The following is a 20,013-nucleotide window of genomic DNA, read 5'->3' on the forward strand; positions in this document are numbered from 1 at the left end:
TAGTAGTTCCCACGCGATTCCATTACAGGTTGTGATCTTCACACACACCTTTGAAGATGTGCAAGCCCGGGCTCGCTTCCACGATTCCATGCATATTCATATTCATACTCATTTATTGCATGACAGGCCTTGCTCCCACCACTAGGCTACCACGAATTGTTACTTTTCCTACTTCAGATTTATTAACGCCAATTAGCGAAGAAGTTGAGAGAAAAAGACTTATCGTTTTATTATAAGGCTCGCCACGTATAAAACTGACACGAATGGAAATAAATTGTTGAAGTTTTTCGTTAAATTACGATTAACTATCTACCGAAACGGATTTCATTGGATAAATGTTGAATTGCGTTATTTATTGTTGAAAAACGGTTACGATAATTTTAACTACGATTATACCGTGCATAAAAATATATAATAAATAATAACTGAAGTTGTTACACTAATTAACTACTGTTGTACTATTTCCGCAATATAATAACTTGTTTAATCATTCGCTACCTACTTACTATAGCTTATGCCGGCAAGTATAAGAAATTAATTTCATTTTTTTTTATGTCAGCTACGTTTTAATGCAAGGTGAAAGCCATTATTATTAGATACAAATTTTTGGCGTAAAGATGTAAAGCATGAAAATTCTAACATAGTGAAAATTTCACATTTTTATAGTTTTTAGTGTTACAAGAACTATTACCTAGTGCCATCCACGAAGACGCGTGATTTTGACTAAATTAGACATCAATGACTATGACATTGTAATAAGAACCACGGCACGCGTCATCGTGAATGACTACCTATACATACTTCGTTTCCAAAGGGATGAAAATGTGCAGGTATGTTGTTAGAAAGTTACTTTTTGAATAAATACTTTATAAATTCGAGTGATCCGACTTCTAAAATCAGTAGGTGGGATAGCTTATAACATTTTCCGAATCTTTCGTCAAGGTTGGCTAACGTCCCTGTGTTCAACGTTCTAACGTTTGAAGCGTCCAGAAGTATCAACGCACTAAAACAAACATAAGAAAACATCTTAACGCAGGACGTCTACAATAAACCTGCAATTTTGTTTTGGCACAGGGGTTTTTCTGTCATCCCCATTACGGGGAAACTACGAGTTATAACGAATAGAATTATATCATTGTATCATTGTGTTCTTTATATCATTGACGTGATCAGGTGCAATGCAGTGATGTATTTAAAGGTAATTTTGCATAAGTGGATAATTTGACCGTAATTGTGCGTAAGAAACAGCAAATACGTGTACTTAATGGATATATAATTCGATACTTTCGTGCGTATCGCAGAGGGAATAAAAGGGATAGAAATTATACACGAGCTAAAAACGCGAGGCGTCTGGTTTACTAAAAAGCCAGTATTTCTTCTAGTCCGGTTCTAGAAACGCTGTTCGAGTATATTGCTTAAAAGTAGGCTACTGTAGGTAGATATTGCACTTCATATTGGTAACGTCTAATTGGTAAAATCTAAATATGAAAAACCTGTGTGATTTAATTTAATAACAGGGATACGAATGTGGCGGTTCTGAATTGAAGAACAAACAATAACGTAATGTAACTATTCCCATTAATATTAAGTTACTTAGTTCTGCTATAGATATTCTTTACGTATTTTTTTTTTTTTGATTACAGAGTAACTCAGATTTAAACAAAAAATTATCATTATTTTTGAGTTTTAACGAACTGCAACCTTTAACTTTTACTTTCTTGTTTTCAAAGATATAATTTCAGACATTTACCTATTAAACGACATGAAATCTAAAAAGTCATTCTTCTAGTTAAACTTATTTAAGATGGCAGCACCAGAGCCTGTGAAACTTCACACGTATTTGTCGACTAAACATTTTTAAATTTCGTTTCATATCGCGGTCGATGAAAATGTTTGCTTACGGACATCACTAAACAAATGCCATTTGAATACTTATTTATTATTTTACGAGTAGGAATAACTATTGTTTATTGATATGAAGTTAGTTATTGTCCTGTTACGGCTATTTACCGCTTCGAGCACAATGCACACTATTTATATAAAGTTAACACCAACTATGAGTTATAACTAGAAAACCCTTATTTCAAAACCATTACTAAACGGACAACCGTTACAACCAATGTAACAGTGGAAACATTTTAACGCATTTGACATACCTTGAGCACAGAGTAAATACTATAGAGATATGACCATTGAAATAACAACCCTACAACATACCTACTATATTCTACCTAAATACTCGTAGATGACAAAACAAATGAGGCCGATATCGTCTTAGTAATTTAAACTTTTTTGAGATTCATCATCATTATAATCAGCCCTAGGACGTCCACTGTTAGACATAGTCCTCCCCCACAGATCTCTGGTTGCTTTCGTTGGAAACGGCCAGCATTCACACTGAACCCGCGATTTTAACCAGAGGTCTTCCTTGGAATCACAATCGTTTCACCACTTCTTTCTATCACACAGTATAGGACGATGATAGAAGCGTTAGACAATACGGCCGCAGGCATCCGTTTATCTCGTTCTATCGTCGTTTTTGAAATTAAGAGCTGGAATGTGGCAATATTTATAATAAACCTAATTTGTCCGTTTTCTTATATTTTGAATTGGCCATTATTGTGCGTGACAGCTTAACATCGTTTACTAGAGTGAAACCGGCAAAGTATGTTGATTGAGGCTGCTGTACCTAAAATGGGATGGTAGAACCAGGACCAAAGGGTCTGTTTAGTAATCGTATTAAAGTCGTATCTTTCGAACCGTAATAATAAAAGTAAATGTTAAATGCTGAAGAAGACTATCGGAGCGGGATAGATGAATAAAAGAACCGATGGCCGGTCCGGTTTTGTAGTTGTATGAAGCTTTAAATTAATTCTTTCACATATTAATCAGCTACTGCTGACTGCGTGGAGTAGACATCCTTGCTAGGCACCCCGGATGAGAAGAAGCGTGAGTTTGGTATGTCTTCACATTATGCAAAATCTTGTAATTAGAATACACAAGCATGCTATACATACATGTCGGCTCGGCACTGATGTCATTTAAAAAATTTAGGCAACCCTGTAGAAATCGAATTTTTTACGGCGCCTCGACACTGTGGTCACTCACCTTTACTGATGTTTAGAACTAACATTATTGTCTAACGAAAATTCTACCTACTTTTTTGATCGACAACACTAGTCACTACTAAAATAAAATAACCATTATAGGAGTACCTACCCCGATCTTACTCCACATCGACGAAGGAAAGAAACAAAGAAAAACAAGAAAAAAATACATCTTCCACAACTTCTGTCAGACCTTTGAGCTACGACGCATCTCCTCTAGCCCTTGCTATTTACTCTATGCCACGAGAGCGTGACCAAGTGTAACTTCTAACACTGGCAACACTGAATAGCTTTTTTACTGCCAACGGCACGGTTCGGACAAAGGGACGTCGTAAAAATGAGCCAAGTGTCTTGTGATGCGCGACCTTCTGACTTCTTTATGGCTGGTGTTGTGCCATCGATTATGTTTCTTAATCCTCGTTTACGGTTGTCGATTGCGATGGCTTTTTGTTTTTTTATTACGACATCCTTAATGGCTTGTTCGAACAAACTTTGGTTGACAACTGCGTTATAATAAAGTTTTATTTATCAACCGACTTAAAAAAAGAAGGAGATTATCAATTCGTCTGTGTGTTGATTTTTACATGTTTTGAAAAATGTAGGTAGCTTAACTACTGACCCAGTAATAAAAATCTTAGTCATAGATTTAAAAAAAAAATTAAGATTTTCAGACCTTATTGGTTTTACTATACTCGTAAGAGCTATCTTCGTATCAAATTTCAAGTTTATAGGACCGCAGGAAGTAATTTCATAGCATTAACAGTTTCTAACGGTCTTTTAAGGAACGACGAAACCCTGTATATAAAAGTATAACATTCATTTCAACATGATATCCTTTGTTCCAGCTGTGGCGCTAGATACCTTGGTGGAGAATTGCCACAAGCTGCTGGAGAAGTTCCACTACAGCTGGGAGATGATGCCACTCATCTTCGTTATACTTAACTATGCCGGCAGCGACCTGGACGAGGCGTCCCGGAAGATTGATGAAGGTATGTGACCCAGATATCACACTCCCGTGTATAGTTTTACGTGACGTGATATTTTGGAGCATTAAGTTTAATCTTTTGCGAGGTTCATTCATAATTAATACCACACGCGGGACTTGTCATTTTTCCAACGAGTAAACTGTAGCAGCAATGTTGAAGCATCGGTGGTATTAATTTTGGAGCGTTATTTGCTTGCGAATTTTTGTAAAAAATTGAGTTAAAACCTTTTGTATTTCTGTTAATTTTGATTGCAGCAAAAATCATGTCTACATAAGTCAACCGAACTTAGATTATGACTTTAGTCTGACTTAGTGGGGTGGATTATTCATAAAGATTCCTCAAGATAGGATTCATTTGTTTACACTATGAAAGCATTTGTCTAAATAAATCATGGTTAAAAATTTTGTGGAGTCTATTAGATACTAAACGAAGAGGTATATACTTACCTACTCAATTTTATCAGCCTAACATTCGGGTCGTGTATTAAAACTACGATAAGAATACAATCTAGGGTTCTAAAAGGATAGAGGGAATAGGCTGTTACTAAACCAGTGAGATACACCTTTGGCCTCATCTGCACTAACATCAGCAGGGTTACTACGAAACTCGATGTTCGTGTCGTGCGATCCCTCTGACACTTATACTATTTAATACGAGAGCGAGACGGATCGCACGACACGAACTTCGAGTTTCGTAGTAGCCCTGCAGGTGAGATAGGGGTCAATCACGGACAGTTTCAAGTAAAAAAAAAAGACACAGACATAACTATTAAAATCGGTAAAGAGCCACTCACGTATTCATGACGGCGAACCGGGAACAACCGGACCGGGGAACCGGGGGCTAGCAACCTGTCACTATTGTACCGTTTTTGTAAAACTGAAAACCTAAAATTGCTAAAAGTGTTTTCGAAGCGGGGTAACGTTTCGTGTGCTCTGCCTACCCCATTTGGGAATACATGATGTTTGTGTGTGTGTGTGTGTGTGTGTTTGCGAACCGGGAGCTTACGATTGGCTTTCCGTTGAAGCTCACCTTACTTGATAATGAACCACTGGTAATGTATGTGATTAAGCTCCTGAAGTAGAAGTAGCGATGTGCTCATTTTATGGCATATTTCCTTTAATTTGGCAAAATTTTGAGCTGTCCACTTTTCTTTGGAGCATTTGTAAAACATAATTTAATATTCAGAAGTAATCCGAAGACTAGGTATACTTCTGAAGAGACACTTCAGTCTTAGGCTATAAAAACACCTGAAATTATAATTTATGTAAAACTGACACGAAACTATAAAACAACGGAAAACGAGCAATTTATTTAAGTCACGAACTTGTTTCCTCGTTTTTTTTCCATTACCTTTTCAGTCATAAAATCAATAAGGCCAGGGTCTTTCTTCGATAACATCCAAAAATTTTTGGTGCGAGATACAAAATGACCGCAAATAATTCAATGAATATTTGTGACTAGTTAATTCTTGGTAGCAGAGATTTTGACGGAAAAATTTAGGTAGGTACTTTTTCTTTGTAAAAAAACATTAAATTGATAACAAGTCATTTTACTTGCTTTAATAGCAATGGAATTTAAAATGAAATCAGAACTTGTAAATTTTAATGAATCAAGACTAAGGATACCTACAGATATTAAGAAAAAATAGCTATGAACTTAAATTGGAATGTAAAATATAAAACAAACAAGATTTTTGCTGACTTTTGTTTTTAATTTAAAATGAACTTTCGAGCCATAATTATTGTAAACCTGGTTAAACAAAGTAGTTAGCGAAACATAAACTTCGTATTTTTTAAAAAATTCTTACCTTTTACTCGTAGGTGTGCCAACTTGTCAATTTCTTTTTTAATTATAATCAACTAGCCGTTACCCGCGATAAAAACTATCCTATGTCCTTCTCCGGAACCTAAAATATCTGTATACCGAATTTTATCTGAATCGGTCCAGTGGTTTGGTTTGAAAGAAAGAAAGAAAGAAAGAAAGAAAACATTTATTCGTGACATTATAAAAGACAGCAACAATAATAAAAATAAAATAAAAATTGTTACGTTGCATGTCACGGACATGCATACGTAACATATATATACGGGTTGTGTGTTTGGACGTAACAAACAAATAAACAAACAAACAGACATACAAACTTTCGCATTTATAATATTAGTGGAATTAAATAATTAATTAATTACTACAAAACACGCTTAGATAACTTTTGTTTCTCTTTTATGGTAAGAAAAGTGGTTGCTCAACAATAAATGTAAATTTATCTTATTTATAAATAATGAATGGAAAAATATAAGAAACTTAACCAGGGAAACGTTTTCTATTAACACAGTCCTTGGAAAAAAATTATCGCGCATAAAACATAAATGGCGTTAATCCTTTTGAATAATTATAATAATCATTAAATTCATGGTATTGGTCTTAATGATTATAAAAATGCAGTAAAATATTCACACAATTGAATAACAACTTGTTATAATAAATAACAATTCTGACACTGTTTTTTGTTTAGAAAATTACAATAAAATGAGAATAAATATAGCGTTCCAGACTTGTCCCTGATGGTTCGCATTAAAAAAAAAATATAATATAAATAATGTACTCGCTCCTGTTGCTACGACACAGTAGCAGAAATCTTATTCCGTGTGAATTTCATGAAATGGGTAGGTACAGTTAAAAAAGTTTAACATATATATTTATAATGCAAATATTTAAATATTCTTCGAAACATTCCAATGTGCGACAGACAATTTAACCATGTAGAGGTAATTTTTTTGCCACGACGATTTTTTTTCCAGACAGTATTTTTAACTACAGGCTACGTGTCAACATAATCTTTCATTGGTCCATGGTCATGGTCGCATGGATCCCTATTCTTTGTCTAACGTTTTAAAGGTAACCATTAGTGCAAACCCTTGGGTCTAGAAGGAATTTTCCGGCTGACGCATTTTAGTTTCGTTTTTATCACGTCATAGATATTCGTCAGTCAGTATTTGATCCAAATACCTATATGTATTGGTGTCAATCGACTTTTTAGTGTAGTTGGTTGCCATGGTAACGTCTCCCGTTTTTAAAGTATGATTTTTATAGGGTACAAGCAAAGCCACTAAAAGTTAGGATTTGTGACAGTTTGAAAGCAATTTCTTCATGGCTCATCTCCTGAGCATGCTTTTAGTATATATTGCAAACATTTTTCTAAGCAAGTGTACCTAACACTGATGTCTCCCTGAGTTACGGGACAGAATAACACCTCTAAAAATTTATTAACCTTATTTGTATACACATAGTTTTCTTAAACATATTTGCATTGCTTTTCACCATTGTTATTTCCCCACGTATTTAATTAATTATGCAGTTTTTTCTTAATAAGTTTTTTTACTTAGCCTACATCTGTGTCGTACTGCTGGACAACCCATCTTGATATCTACAACTCCCTATCGAATCCAGAGTTGTATTTGGCCACTCTCTCAGTTCCGCGTCCAGGTCAGATGACCTGGTGAGATCACCATCTCCGCTTCAGCCTGCCTTTCCGTCGGTACCCACTATAAGGCTGAAATACAGAAATATAAAAAAAAAAAACCGACTTCAAATATGAATGAAATTATAATAGGTAGTAATTTTTGATAAAGCTCACATAATAAAAAAAATGAAGCATCGAAATGAACTCTGATTTATGAAAAACCTATTAACGTGTTTTTCCGAATTCTATGTCTTCTCTGTCTCCACCTAAGTCAATCTCCATTAGTTACGTTTTAAGTACTAACAAAGGGTTCTAACTCTATTTTTTAAGCGAATTTATAAACGACTTAAAGGCTGCGCTTTGCGACTGTTATATTTAAACATATCTTTATGTACTTTTTTTTAATGTCCAAAACGCAGTCTTGCTGCCGCCATGCGATTGTCCCAATTGTGCTGTTTTCATTGTCCACAGGCAAAGTGTTCATCAACGAATACGCGAGGAAGCATAATCTGAACATCTTCGACGGTCTAGAGCTAAGGAATTCAACACGCCAGTACGGACTTTAATACAGTAATATTAGTTGTTTCAAAAGCATACGAGAAATATTAAATAATTAGTTGAAACAGTAGCGTTTACACTCAACACACACACGTATGTACAAAGAAATGTTATCTAGATTTTTTTCAGACCTTTTTAATTTTTAAAACACTTCCCAATTAGCTTGAGACTAATTCAGTAAAACACTCACTAAGTAAAACTGAACCAAAATAAAAGCAAAATTAAAACACGAAAGAATAACTTAAAGCAATGGTAAATTTTTATCTAGTTTTTAAAATATTTTTTATCTCAAATATTCCACCTAAACAAAAAAAATATTGTAACATCAAAATTATTCTAACTAAAAATACAATGTGGACTTGAAATTAAATAAAAAAAATGCTCCGGTTTAACCGATAATGATAGTATATTAACCAAAGGCCGTATAATCAATTAACCAATATCTTAAAATCATTATACATATAAACATACATACATTAAAAATAATTTCAAAAGAGAGGTATTTGTTTATGTAGATAGTTATGTTATTTTTTCCTGAAAATTACTTTTAAAATGTTCGTAAATTATTTTAGATATTAAATCGTCAATTTCCTGCGAAGTATTAGATAAAATATCATCTCAATCAATTTCATTAATTAATTATTTGATAATAAATACCAACCGTACAAAAAAAAATGTTCTGACTGAATTAGTTTTACCTGTGATTATACCCGAGTATTGAAGTCTAAGACAACTAATTTCAACAGCCAATGAGGAAGCAGCCGAAACTTATGACACGTTGTATTTGACAAATTCAGTGAAGAACGAGTCTAAATAACGACGTTCTTTTTTTTTAAACTCTTCCGGTATAGCCAGTACCATAGACGCAATAGAGTACCAACTGTCATTTTGTGATATAATGATACTTACCACATTTATTCAGTTCACGTAAAGAATGATTTGGCCAAAGAATGAACGAAATATGAATAATTCACTCTCAGCAAAGTATATTCTAGGGAAATAGATCTAAGGGCGCCGAAATATTTTTCAGCTCTTATTGGCGGTTACTGAATTTCTGGAAATGTTGAACATTTACTATGACTTGCAACATAAATTACAAAACGACTTCATTACGTTTTTCATTCCTTCATTCATTCAAATGTTACATCATACTATTCACCAAAAACTATCGTTTTACTGTAGGTATTGCAGATGCGTTGCCGACCTAGAGGCCTAAGACGGGATACCTCAAGTGCCAGTTATTTCAATGTATATTTTAAAAACGTGCCAAAATTTATTCGGATATTAGCGTCTACCGCTTTTGGCTCTTGTTACTATTGCGTTCTACATATTAATGATCATTCCTGTTTAATTCTACACTGTTTAATGACGATTTTAAATTACCTTCCCGACTGTCATAACTCCTTTGTTAAACGTTCATAATAGAATGTTGATTATATATCACATATATGTCTACGTTATAGTAGGGGAGCCCATGATGCTAAATGAGCATTTACTCGAGCGTCGTGGAACCTTTTAGATTTTGGAGAATAGTTGATAAGAGGAAAAAAAGTTATATGATGTTTCCTCTTTTAGTGGTGGAGGAAGCGTCTACAGATTTGCAACAAAGTATAGAAAATACTTGGAAATAATAAAAAAATAAAATAAAATAAGCTTCTCAGATATTGTAGTTTAGATGCCCCAGCGTGTCTCTGATACCTACCGAAAGTATTTACCTGCCGATTTACGCGGTGGGGGTGGGCATCCGGAAGGGTAGAAAATAAATAGAATAAAAATTTATTATAGGGCGTCAGATATTCAAACGGAATGTTATCTGAATCATAAAAATGCTCCCATTTAAAAGACTGACATTTCGGAAGTGACGCAGGCTCGTAGTAAATTTATGAAAATCTAAAATCGCCGTAGCCGAAAAAAAACAGCGTTATATGTATAATTAATCATATAATACGGACTTACATAGGTACTCAGCAAGATTCCAGTATCCTTCCTTATGTTAATCTGATACGCTCGAGTAAATCCCAAAATCTCATCTTCGGCTCCTCTACTATTAGATACTTACTCATACAAAATGTCACGAATAATTTTATTATCTGTTATTATTAATATCTACACGCGTTGTCTATTGGCCCAATGCCAATCTATTTGGCACAGTTAAATAAAGTAACAAGCCTGTAATAGTAAATAGTTCAACACCCGATCGGAATGTTTCGAGTGCAGGTGTAGGGTATGACCAATAAATAGTAGGTTATGTTTAGGTTGTGCGTTTGAAAACTCAATTTGATCTACAGTATGTTCTGGCGCAATTTAGGTACAATATCGGGGATTGACGCATTTTTCGGACTTAAAGAATATCTGGTGATTTTCGATACGATTAGAACGAGATATAATTTACGATTGTAAAATAAACACTTGATTAAAAATATTTGATTTGATTACTAAGCTTAAATTGTATTTAATAGATCACGCCAAATTAAGTTTTTATGGTTGGAGCTTCCGGCTAATACAAAAGTATAAAATAAACAAATAAGCCTAGGTATGCGTTAAAACAATATTCTACTAAAAGAGTAGTACAAGTAAAAAAACAAAAAATATTAAGCATATGTTATACAAAATGATTCGCACGGTAACATCTATCGCTGGGACCGCCGATTAAAAAAAAAACAAGTTAGTTTTAATATGAATCGGAATGTTTCAGATGATTTATCTAAACATCCCGGCAAATGATATGCGGATTTTTTTAATAGTGTCAAATGTTTCCATAAATTAATCGATATTCAAAATGTATGACGTCAAGACGTGATTACATTTTGGAACACAAAATCCGACTAAAACCATCCAAGGTTCACGAAGTAACAAAATCATCAACTGAAATATTGCTGTTTGATTTTAAGAAAACTTCTAAAAAACGAACAATAAAACACTAAAATACTATTACTATTTATTATTTGCTACTATAGTGATCCACACAAGTAACATGCACATTCAAATTCTATTCATCACATTGTTTTATTTGTTACTTATGTTTTATGTGAACTGTATTTTGTTTTTTGTTATTACATGTAGCAAAATATGCATCAAACGATAATTTATTGTAATAAACCCCTTACCCCCCGCTGTAACCTATTGATATTATTAGTCATACGTAGACATGTACAGACCCACTGAAATAGACTTAAAGTTTATGACCTCTCTTTCACACAAAAATGTCTACAAGCGGTCTTATTATTAACATTTCAAATATGTACCATCGGCATTTTACCGTGACGATTTAGTCTAATAACATTTTGTGACACAATCGCGATAAAGAATAAAAATCTTACAGGCTTACCTACATTTTTATGATTCAAACTTTGTTTGATTAACCATCCCAAATAAAATGCTACTTCATCCATACTATTTTTAAATTCTAAAAAAAAGTTGACTTTGAATCTGACTTGTTATATATATATATTTTTTTTCAAAACACGTTACTGTTTTCAAACTTTTTTTTAATAACTTTTATGTTCATTGTTTTCAACATTTTTCACAAACACATTTAGTTTTATTTAGTCTTCGCGAATGAAATAAAATGTTTTATATTTCAGCTCGATAGCGGATCCGGATGAAAAGAGACCACCTGAGATTCCTACTAAGCAAGTTCCAAAGTAAGCACTGGCATATACTGAAACTCCCAAAACGCCAAAAAATCTCCAAAACATGTCAACTATTCAGTTTTTTTGCTCTCAAAACATGAACACCCTTTGACTGAACTTGCAACGACGTTAGTTTGTTTTGATTTTATAGGTAGTGATGTGCAAATTGTCTGTTGAAAGAGGTCATATTAGAGTTCTATCGCGGCTTTTATTAGTGTAACGTATTTGAAAAATGTAAGTGGATTTAAATGAAAATGCTTTACAGTTTTTTTTTCTTTTCTGTGTAGAAAATAAATGATGAGCTCACAAGATTAAAATCTGATTATGATATAATTATACTCTATTAAACTTAACCGTATACATTTCCATTAACAATGAAACCGCATTTATACCTTCAAAATACGAGTTAAGATTGAATTCATTGATAAAATCGTAATGAGCGTCAAATGGTGACTTAATGAACCGCTAAATAGCTCTACACATCGTTTACTGCGAACCTCGAACCGTGACCAGAATCTGTTTATAAATAACTTTGTAACCATGACAACATCGTTGCAACTTCAGCGTTCTCAACACAACACAATGTGTCATAACACATTAACAACAATGTAGGACACACACACAAACAAAATAGTTGCAAAGTCGATAAAAAAGTGGTTGTCAGCGAATGTGCAAATCAAAGCGTCACTTCACTAACCAGTCGTGATTTCCACTTTACAGTGACCGGACGAAGGTGGAGAAAATCGAAATTTAAAAGTAAAAAAAAAGTGACTTCCAATTTCGAACGTGTCCATAGTGCCAGTGTTTTTATTTTGATTTTTCTTTTGTAGGAAAATGCAGAGCGAAATTAATAATATAAGTGGTGTACTATCGTCGTCAATGAAGTTGTTTTGCGAATGATACTTTATTTTACAAGTGATGTGTTGTGCGGACTGTGCGCTGCTGTGTCTACCTGTTTATTGTATTCGACGTTGGACAATATTTAGCACAATGTTTCGGATCTCATGGTAAGTGGTAGCTTTAAGTATTATGGTCATCACTAACGCCGCAGCTTCTTTACTTCTTTAACCAGTGACGCATTTTCCTCTTTGACGGTTATTCAAAGAGAAATTTGGTGATTTCAAAGCGTCGTCAGTGATGATTTTTAAAAGTAATCAATTTATCAAAAGGTATAGATTAGATAAATAATAAATTTAAATAGAGAATTTATACAAGACATTAGCATCTGTCTATCTTACCTTTTGACAAATAGGGCTCTGTTAAAGTTTCAGTGTTAAACTTAATGTAAAGAAGAGCGTGGTATGTTGATGATATACTTCTGACAACGGAGTCCACGAAAAATATACTTCTCCGACATTGATATCGAATAATAAGTACATGTTCTTTTGATGCTCGTAACTCAGCCTAGATTTTTGGGTGATATTTTAAAGTAAGTAATAAAAACATATAGACTTGTCTATTTTGCTTTTAGAACCATTTAATGTGAGTCTTAACTTGTACTTTCGTAATAAACTCGGTGACACTTAAGAAAGAGTTAAGTGTTAGTTTAAATGTTTGTGCAAAGGTTTTAAATGCTTACGGTGTTGCTATAAAACTTAGACAACCGTTGAACACGTGTTTAACACATGCCGGTTTATAGACCTCGTCGTCATTTGTATACCAATTTTACTAAACAGTGCGAAGTACATTTTTTAAAATAAGTTCTGTGCTTAAAATCAAAAACAAAAACAACGTAAAGCCAACGAGTTTGTAGTGGTCAGGTCAATCGAGCGCCGCAATGTAATGCAACTTGCACGATTTTCCTTGCAAGTCTAAACTCGGCTTTACATGTAGAGATGGTTAAGAAAGAAAGGTCATGCATAAGAATGACCATAAGCGTCATTAGTAAATGCCCCACCTTTTTTGATTTAATTAAAAATGACTAGCTTTTGACCTTTAGGTCGCTACCATCTTGACAGAACGATCGTTCTCTTGACGTCATGACTTAAGGGTTGGTCGCGAACCTCTTTGATGACTTTATTAAAAAAAATGTGTTTGTTGCCTCTTACCTTCCACAAAGCAGTGCTGGACTTCGTAGTTGTCAAAGGAGAGCCCTACTACCCGCTCTCACATCAAGTCATTAAGTCCAAGAATACACTATGCGGTCAGCTGCGCCGTTTACCGCGCCGTCCCTCTTCAGACTATCGCTTGAGAAAGAGACGGTGCGCTACGGAGGTTTCCGACTAGCGTTCTATTTAAGCGTCTAAGCTCGTTTTCGGAAGCCCGTGTACTCGCGTTTATGTTCGGTTTTTTTTCTTTGATCATTGAACACGCAGGAATAAGCGCGTAGGTATGCCAAAAACGACCGTATACGCGCAGAGCAGTTAAAACGCTCGTCTAAAACCGGTAACTGCATAGTGCGTACATTTCGCGGCGAAATTTTCGCCTTAGACGCCTTTTACAGGAATTAAAAAAAAGTTAGTCTTAGTCTAAAATCGGGCACGGCACGGCAGTCTCACATGAATAAGTAGTTATTGTGTAAAAGTAGCTTTACGACATCATACAATATACGCGACGGTGCTGTAATGAAGACGCATATTTACATAAAAAAAAACAACAATTAATGTAAATAAGAACATTGTGACTAGGTATACTGTGTTCTACTATTCTAATTATGCGTACAGCCGGTACCCTAACGTATAAGAATCTAGTTTTCTATGCAATTAATATGAAAATGCCATAGAGCAAGCAACTGATAGAGTGAAAACTGTGACGATTACTGCTTTGTTTGGCTGGTCCAGGTCAAGGTCACTAGTTGGGCAAGTTCATACTTGATCGATATTGATGTTTAGTTATTGCGTGGCATAGTGTTTTTTATTAAAGAAAAAGGAGATATTTATTTATTTATCAGTGAAAAATAAGTACATTACAGACGATACCTAAACGCTGTGAAAACAAAGTAACCATACCTAATATAATAGTAGCACATGTTTTAGGTAAGGATTTTCATATTAAATGATATTGTACCGGATAAATCACGCCTTAAATCGAGTTTACATACAATACAATACACAATAACACTACACTACATACAATATCATTTAATGTGAGTGAGTCTCACGGTAGTTTCATGTTCAAAATATTATATATATGGATATTTTCGTCTTTATTTCCCAAAAGCGACGGAACACCTTCCGGCTAGAAGAGAAAATTAAATACGTGTTTGGAAAAATAAATGGCCCGTGTTACTCTATTGGTTCTACTCGTATGAAAAAGTTGATACTCATGCCAGAGAGCCCATTGTACATACATTGACGTGTGACACGAACTATGTTCATATAATTGCAAAAGTTTTTACAGTTAATCCTCAGTTTTTTCAACGAGAAATATTTTTTATAGCTGTTTATACAATGTCGGGAGACATTATGATGATGTTTATGAATCTAACTGTGGAACTTCACACGTATTTCTTGAAATGACGTGTGTTTTTTCTGAACAATTCAGGTTTAATTGTATACATACGGTTAAAGCTATAAAATGGCAGGGTCTGTTTTGATGTTATTATTTTTTTACACGCGTATGTTTCGATGATGTATACTCTCGATACTATTAACAAGTTTCTGTTTATGACCCGGAGTCGTCTTCTAGTCGTATAAGCACCGGTGGCAACGTTTATATGACCAATTAGCGACATGCTGCGTCGGCTAACGGTATAATTGTTGCTTTACAACTGGTACAAAATTTATACATACTATTAAATTGCGCTTTGTCATATAAAGTGAATAATTACATGTTGATATTTTGCGAAAACATATTTTGATTCAGATATTCTGTCAAAAACCTTTACAGGGGTGTTCAGTCCAAGTAACTTAACCATCTGCTGACATATTTCGTGTCAAAATATCTAAATACCTTTTATAAACTTGAATACAACCGGGTTCTGATTTTAAAATAACACAAAATTATGTTATGAAAATTTGAGGTTTTTATTTTTAACATGTGCAAATATCGAGCACAATATTTATGGCTTTTTGTAATATTATAGTCACATCTACTCATATTTCTATAGTTATTTCTACTTAAGGCAGTTGTCTCACCGCCAGCGAGGAAACGATTGGCTATCGACTATTTTCTCGCTCAAGAAACGAACAAAAGATATAAGATAAGATCCTATATGAGTAAAAAAGACACATATATTAATAGTTGATCGCTGGCTGTTCACACTGTCGGCGAGAACCCGCTCTTACATCTTTTGTCGCAGCGACAAGAGCTATAAAACTCGCTGAGCTATAGATACTCGCTCAGCGATGTCAGCTTGGCGGCCGCCCCGCTCGAGCGAGTCGAGTGGAGCGAGTAATCGCCCGTCGCACTCGAACACTCGCTTACAGCCAGCGACAAAACTACACTCGCTTCTCGCTGCTCACCCACTCGCTTCTAGTTACTCGCTTCTCGCTCATCGTCGGCGGTGGGACAAGTGCCTAATGCGAGCACGAAGAGCGCTACTTAAGAGTTACACTTAAATCGCTCTTATTTTGTACGTATTTCAATAAAAACGGGGTTTTATAACAATTGATACTTTGTTCTGTAGCCTTAATAACAGTTGTTTAGGAAACTCTTGAGCATTCAAGTTTTACGTAACGCAATTTTGGGGGGAGCGTGGTCTTGAAAAAAGTTACGATGCGTTATAGGTGGTCGTTATGTCACAGTTTTTTTGTTACAAGTACATACTATAATGTACTCAAAAGTGGAAAATTCGCATTTCGCGTCATCAGATGTTTGGCATATGAATGCTCTCAAACTGAGTTGTCAGTGTGACTGTGCCAAAAAAATAACAACTTTTTGGAAAACTGCTAAAGAAAAGCTAAAAGAATTAAATTGAAATTGTTAATTTGGGTGTTACATGACGTTTAGGAAGGGGGAGGTGGGTGCAGAAAAATGTTACGGTGCGTTACAAGGGGGGGGAGGGGGTCAATAATCTTCAAAAATTGCGTTACGTATTAATTAATGAACGCCACAGCTGTAAGTTTCCACCTTAAAAATAGCGTATTTGGACCACAAAGTCAATTTGTACATATGTTTATGGCTGTTGCTACAAATAATGTATCATGAAAAATTGATGCAGCTGATGAATCAATTAAGTATCACTTTTTAATTATCTGCTTTCATGCAATTAAATTCATTTAATTAGTGTAAGAATAAACGTATAATATGTTCGGAAGAAGTACGGGTTGAAATGACTTTTGATGATCCTGCGCAAAAAACTCCTTCACAAAATTCTTTTTAAGGGCCTCAAAAGGAACAAATACAACATGAAGATCACAGTGAATGATCACAAGTTTGACCGAAGTAGGGATGCTATCACTGTCGTCATTACAAAAAAAATACCAAGTGTGAGCCGGACTCGTGCACCGAGGGTTCCGTACAAAGTACGTATTTATCCAGTGTTTGTAGTTTATTAACATAAAGTCAGACATGAAAAATTACGATTTTCAGATTTTTATATTGATTATGTAATCAATGCAGTGTTTCTCTATTTTTTTTTTTAAAGTTAAGATTGTGACAATGACAAAGTCACCAGTTTTTTAAGAGATTAGATCCGATCCGAATGTCATTAAACATACCCATGAAGAACTGTTAAAACTAGCTGAAATTTATGCAACACTTGAATAAAGCTATCGACTACTAAAACTCGACAGATTTAGCGACAAACACGTCAAGTTGGCAACACAGAACGAAAGTACATGATTTATTTTTGAAATGAACATGTTTAAAATGTCACGGTCTTCTGCGCAGCATATTTGTCCACATATTCCATAAATACATCATTACATTAAATAACATTAATATTTCATCATCATCATCATCATCTCAGCCGTAGGACGTCCACTGTTGGACATAGGCCTCCCCCACAGACCTCCAGTTGCTTCGGTTGGCAGCGGCCTGCATCCACCGTGAACCCGCGGCTTTAACCTGGTCATGTCATCCGTCCATCTTGTTGGTGGACGTCCTACGCTGCGCTTGCCGATCCGCGGCCTCCAATCGAGAACTTTTCGGCCCCAACGGCCATCCGCTCTCCGTGCTATATGGCCCGCCCATTGCCACTTCAACGAGCTAATTCGCTTGGCTATGTCGGTGACCCTTGTTCTTCTACGTATCTCCTCATTTCTGATTCGATCCCGTAGAGAAACCCCAAGCATAGCTCTACATTAATATTTAATAAGTTATTTCTTGCGATTTCGTGAGCGCCTTATAAATACCGTCATGATTTTGCAATTTTGTTGTTGTTAGTTTGTATTTCTTTAGAACGTTTCATAATAATTTTATCTCTACGTTGAGCATTGACAGTATATTTTAGCACTAAGTTTGTATAAAGCTGTGTTTTTACCGGTATTATTGTATTTAAACTTTCTGTTGATGGTACGAAATTACAAAAGCAAGTAGCGTTTGCAAATTTTTAGCTGTAAAATTACAATTTACAACAATATTTTAAGGTCTGCGCCTCGCGTCCAGCCAGTTTGCAGTTTTATAATATGCAATTAGGGATTGTAAAATATGTTAAAGGGAACGCTGTAATAGGCTGCGCAGTAAAAGTCGTATAAACGTTGTTACGACTTGTATCCGAATTCACAGAAATGCAATAACATTTTTGCAATTTATGATATCGTCGTAACTTTGACGTTTTGTTAGTTTTGGGCGGTTTTGGCATTTGGCATGGCGGACGATTTAAATCATATTTAACTGACGTCAGTTTGCGTCATATGAGGCTAAGTTTAGAAAGATTTGTCATTTTACGCTTTTGTCGGTTACTCTGTTTCCGGACTTTATTTAAATTATTGCTAAATTTACACAATTTATGGACTGTGTTCAAAAATATATGGACACGGCATTCTCTAGCGCGTTAGTTCGTGTTCACTTTGTAATACCTACACCTTCCTAACTATTCCCTGCATATTCTTTCTCCCGTGGGATCTCTGCATTTGCCTGCGATAAAAATCAGACTATGTTAATGTTAATTGGGCATCTGGCCACATAATTTCGACATCTTTTAGTTAGACCGCCCTCTTCCTTTGCATCACGCTATGAAAATAGTAATTTTGTAAATAGGACGTAATTAATGAATGAACTGTAATGTAGCTTTTCGTCACTATTTTTTTTTAATTATCGTTTCAGTAGTTCCAAAAACTATCCCTAACATACAAATAAAGAAAGTTTACCTGCTAATTCAATTAATGTACCTACATAGTTAATGATATTAACAGCCACAACATTTACAGGTACATATAAATCATTTGTCTTTCGACCAAAACTTTCGTTACGCCTAATTGCATCTGTCACGTTGGTGTGAAATTTACCTAACCACTCATGCTAGTACATTTTAAATGAATTATTTTTAACCGTGAACTTCTATTCTGAGATAAACTTTGACATATATGCTTTTTAAACTTATTAAGCTTGGCGCTCTAGGTACTTAGTTGCAACGACCAACGACTAAGTAAAATAAAATAATTTTACGACTCACAGGTTAGTTTTTGCCACCACTTCCAATTTCATATCCACCATCAAAATCCATTTACATATTCTTCACTACTATAAACGCAGAAAATTACTAGCTCATAAAATAAATACGCTTATATCTTTCTCATTACAGTGTAGCCGTCCGCCATGTTGCGGGAATCATTAAAAAAGTAACATTTAAACTACCAATGGGAGCGGTTCTAGTTGGCCGCGTCACTTGTCGTAAAACATTCAATTATACCACCACTATGCAACTAACGCAGTAAATAGATGGTAAACGGTACAACTTTTTACCAAGATATTGCCGCTGAGGTTGCGTTACGTGTGTGCACTTCGGAAAAAATACTTGCTTAATAAAAATATATCTATGTTGTCAGTGGAAATACTAAATTGATCATTAGTAAGGTAGACGTCCGAGTACTGGTCACCATCTTTAATTTTATGTCACAAGAAATAGTGGTGACAGCAGGGTGGCATTTACTAGGACTCTACCTTAAATGTCTTAATGGAATCTTACAACTCAAACTGGGAATAAATCGGAGTGATCACTAAAAAATATATATTTTTTTGGCTTTGTCAAAAATATGAAGCGTGAAATCATCATCATAATGAGTATCATCAGCTCCATAAGTCTTAAAGATCAAACTGGTTACCTTAAATCTTTGACTTTAGCGAGTAGCGCGCTGCGTTGCGTGCGTTAAGCTCATTAATTTTACTGTTTTGGTAATAAATTTAAAGGTTATATTCGATGGTCATTTTAAGTTGAAATGTGATCA

At 34.8% G+C, this 20,013-nt stretch overlaps 1 protein-coding gene across 7 annotated transcripts in view; it reads left to right on the forward strand.

Annotated features, from left to right (window-relative positions):
• dsx (transcription factor doublesex) overlaps positions 1 to 20,013 on the forward strand; it is a 220,652-nt gene that overhangs the window by 75,683 nt on the left and 124,956 nt on the right. For 2 of the 7 annotated variants that reach the window (XM_074094574.1, XM_074094571.1), the window contains exons 2-5: positions 3,953 to 4,096; positions 8,025 to 8,106; positions 11,696 to 11,755; positions 12,574 to 12,750. In XM_074094574.1, the coding sequence (XP_073950675.1) occupies positions 3,953 to 4,096; positions 8,025 to 8,106; positions 11,696 to 11,755; positions 12,574 to 12,643 (356 nt within the window). In that variant the 3' untranslated portion in view covers positions 12,644 to 12,750. Of the gene's footprint in view, positions 1 to 3,952; positions 4,097 to 8,024; positions 8,124 to 11,695; positions 11,756 to 12,463; positions 12,751 to 20,013 lie in introns of those variants that run through there. The other 5 variants (XM_074094577.1, XM_074094576.1, XM_074094578.1 and 2 more) reach the window with 5 other exon arrangements.

This window comes from Choristoneura fumiferana, chromosome 11 (genome assembly GCF_025370935.1).
Source record: "Choristoneura fumiferana chromosome 11, NRCan_CFum_1, whole genome shotgun sequence".
NCBI classification, from domain to species: Eukaryota; Metazoa; Arthropoda; class Insecta; order Lepidoptera; family Tortricidae; genus Choristoneura; species Choristoneura fumiferana.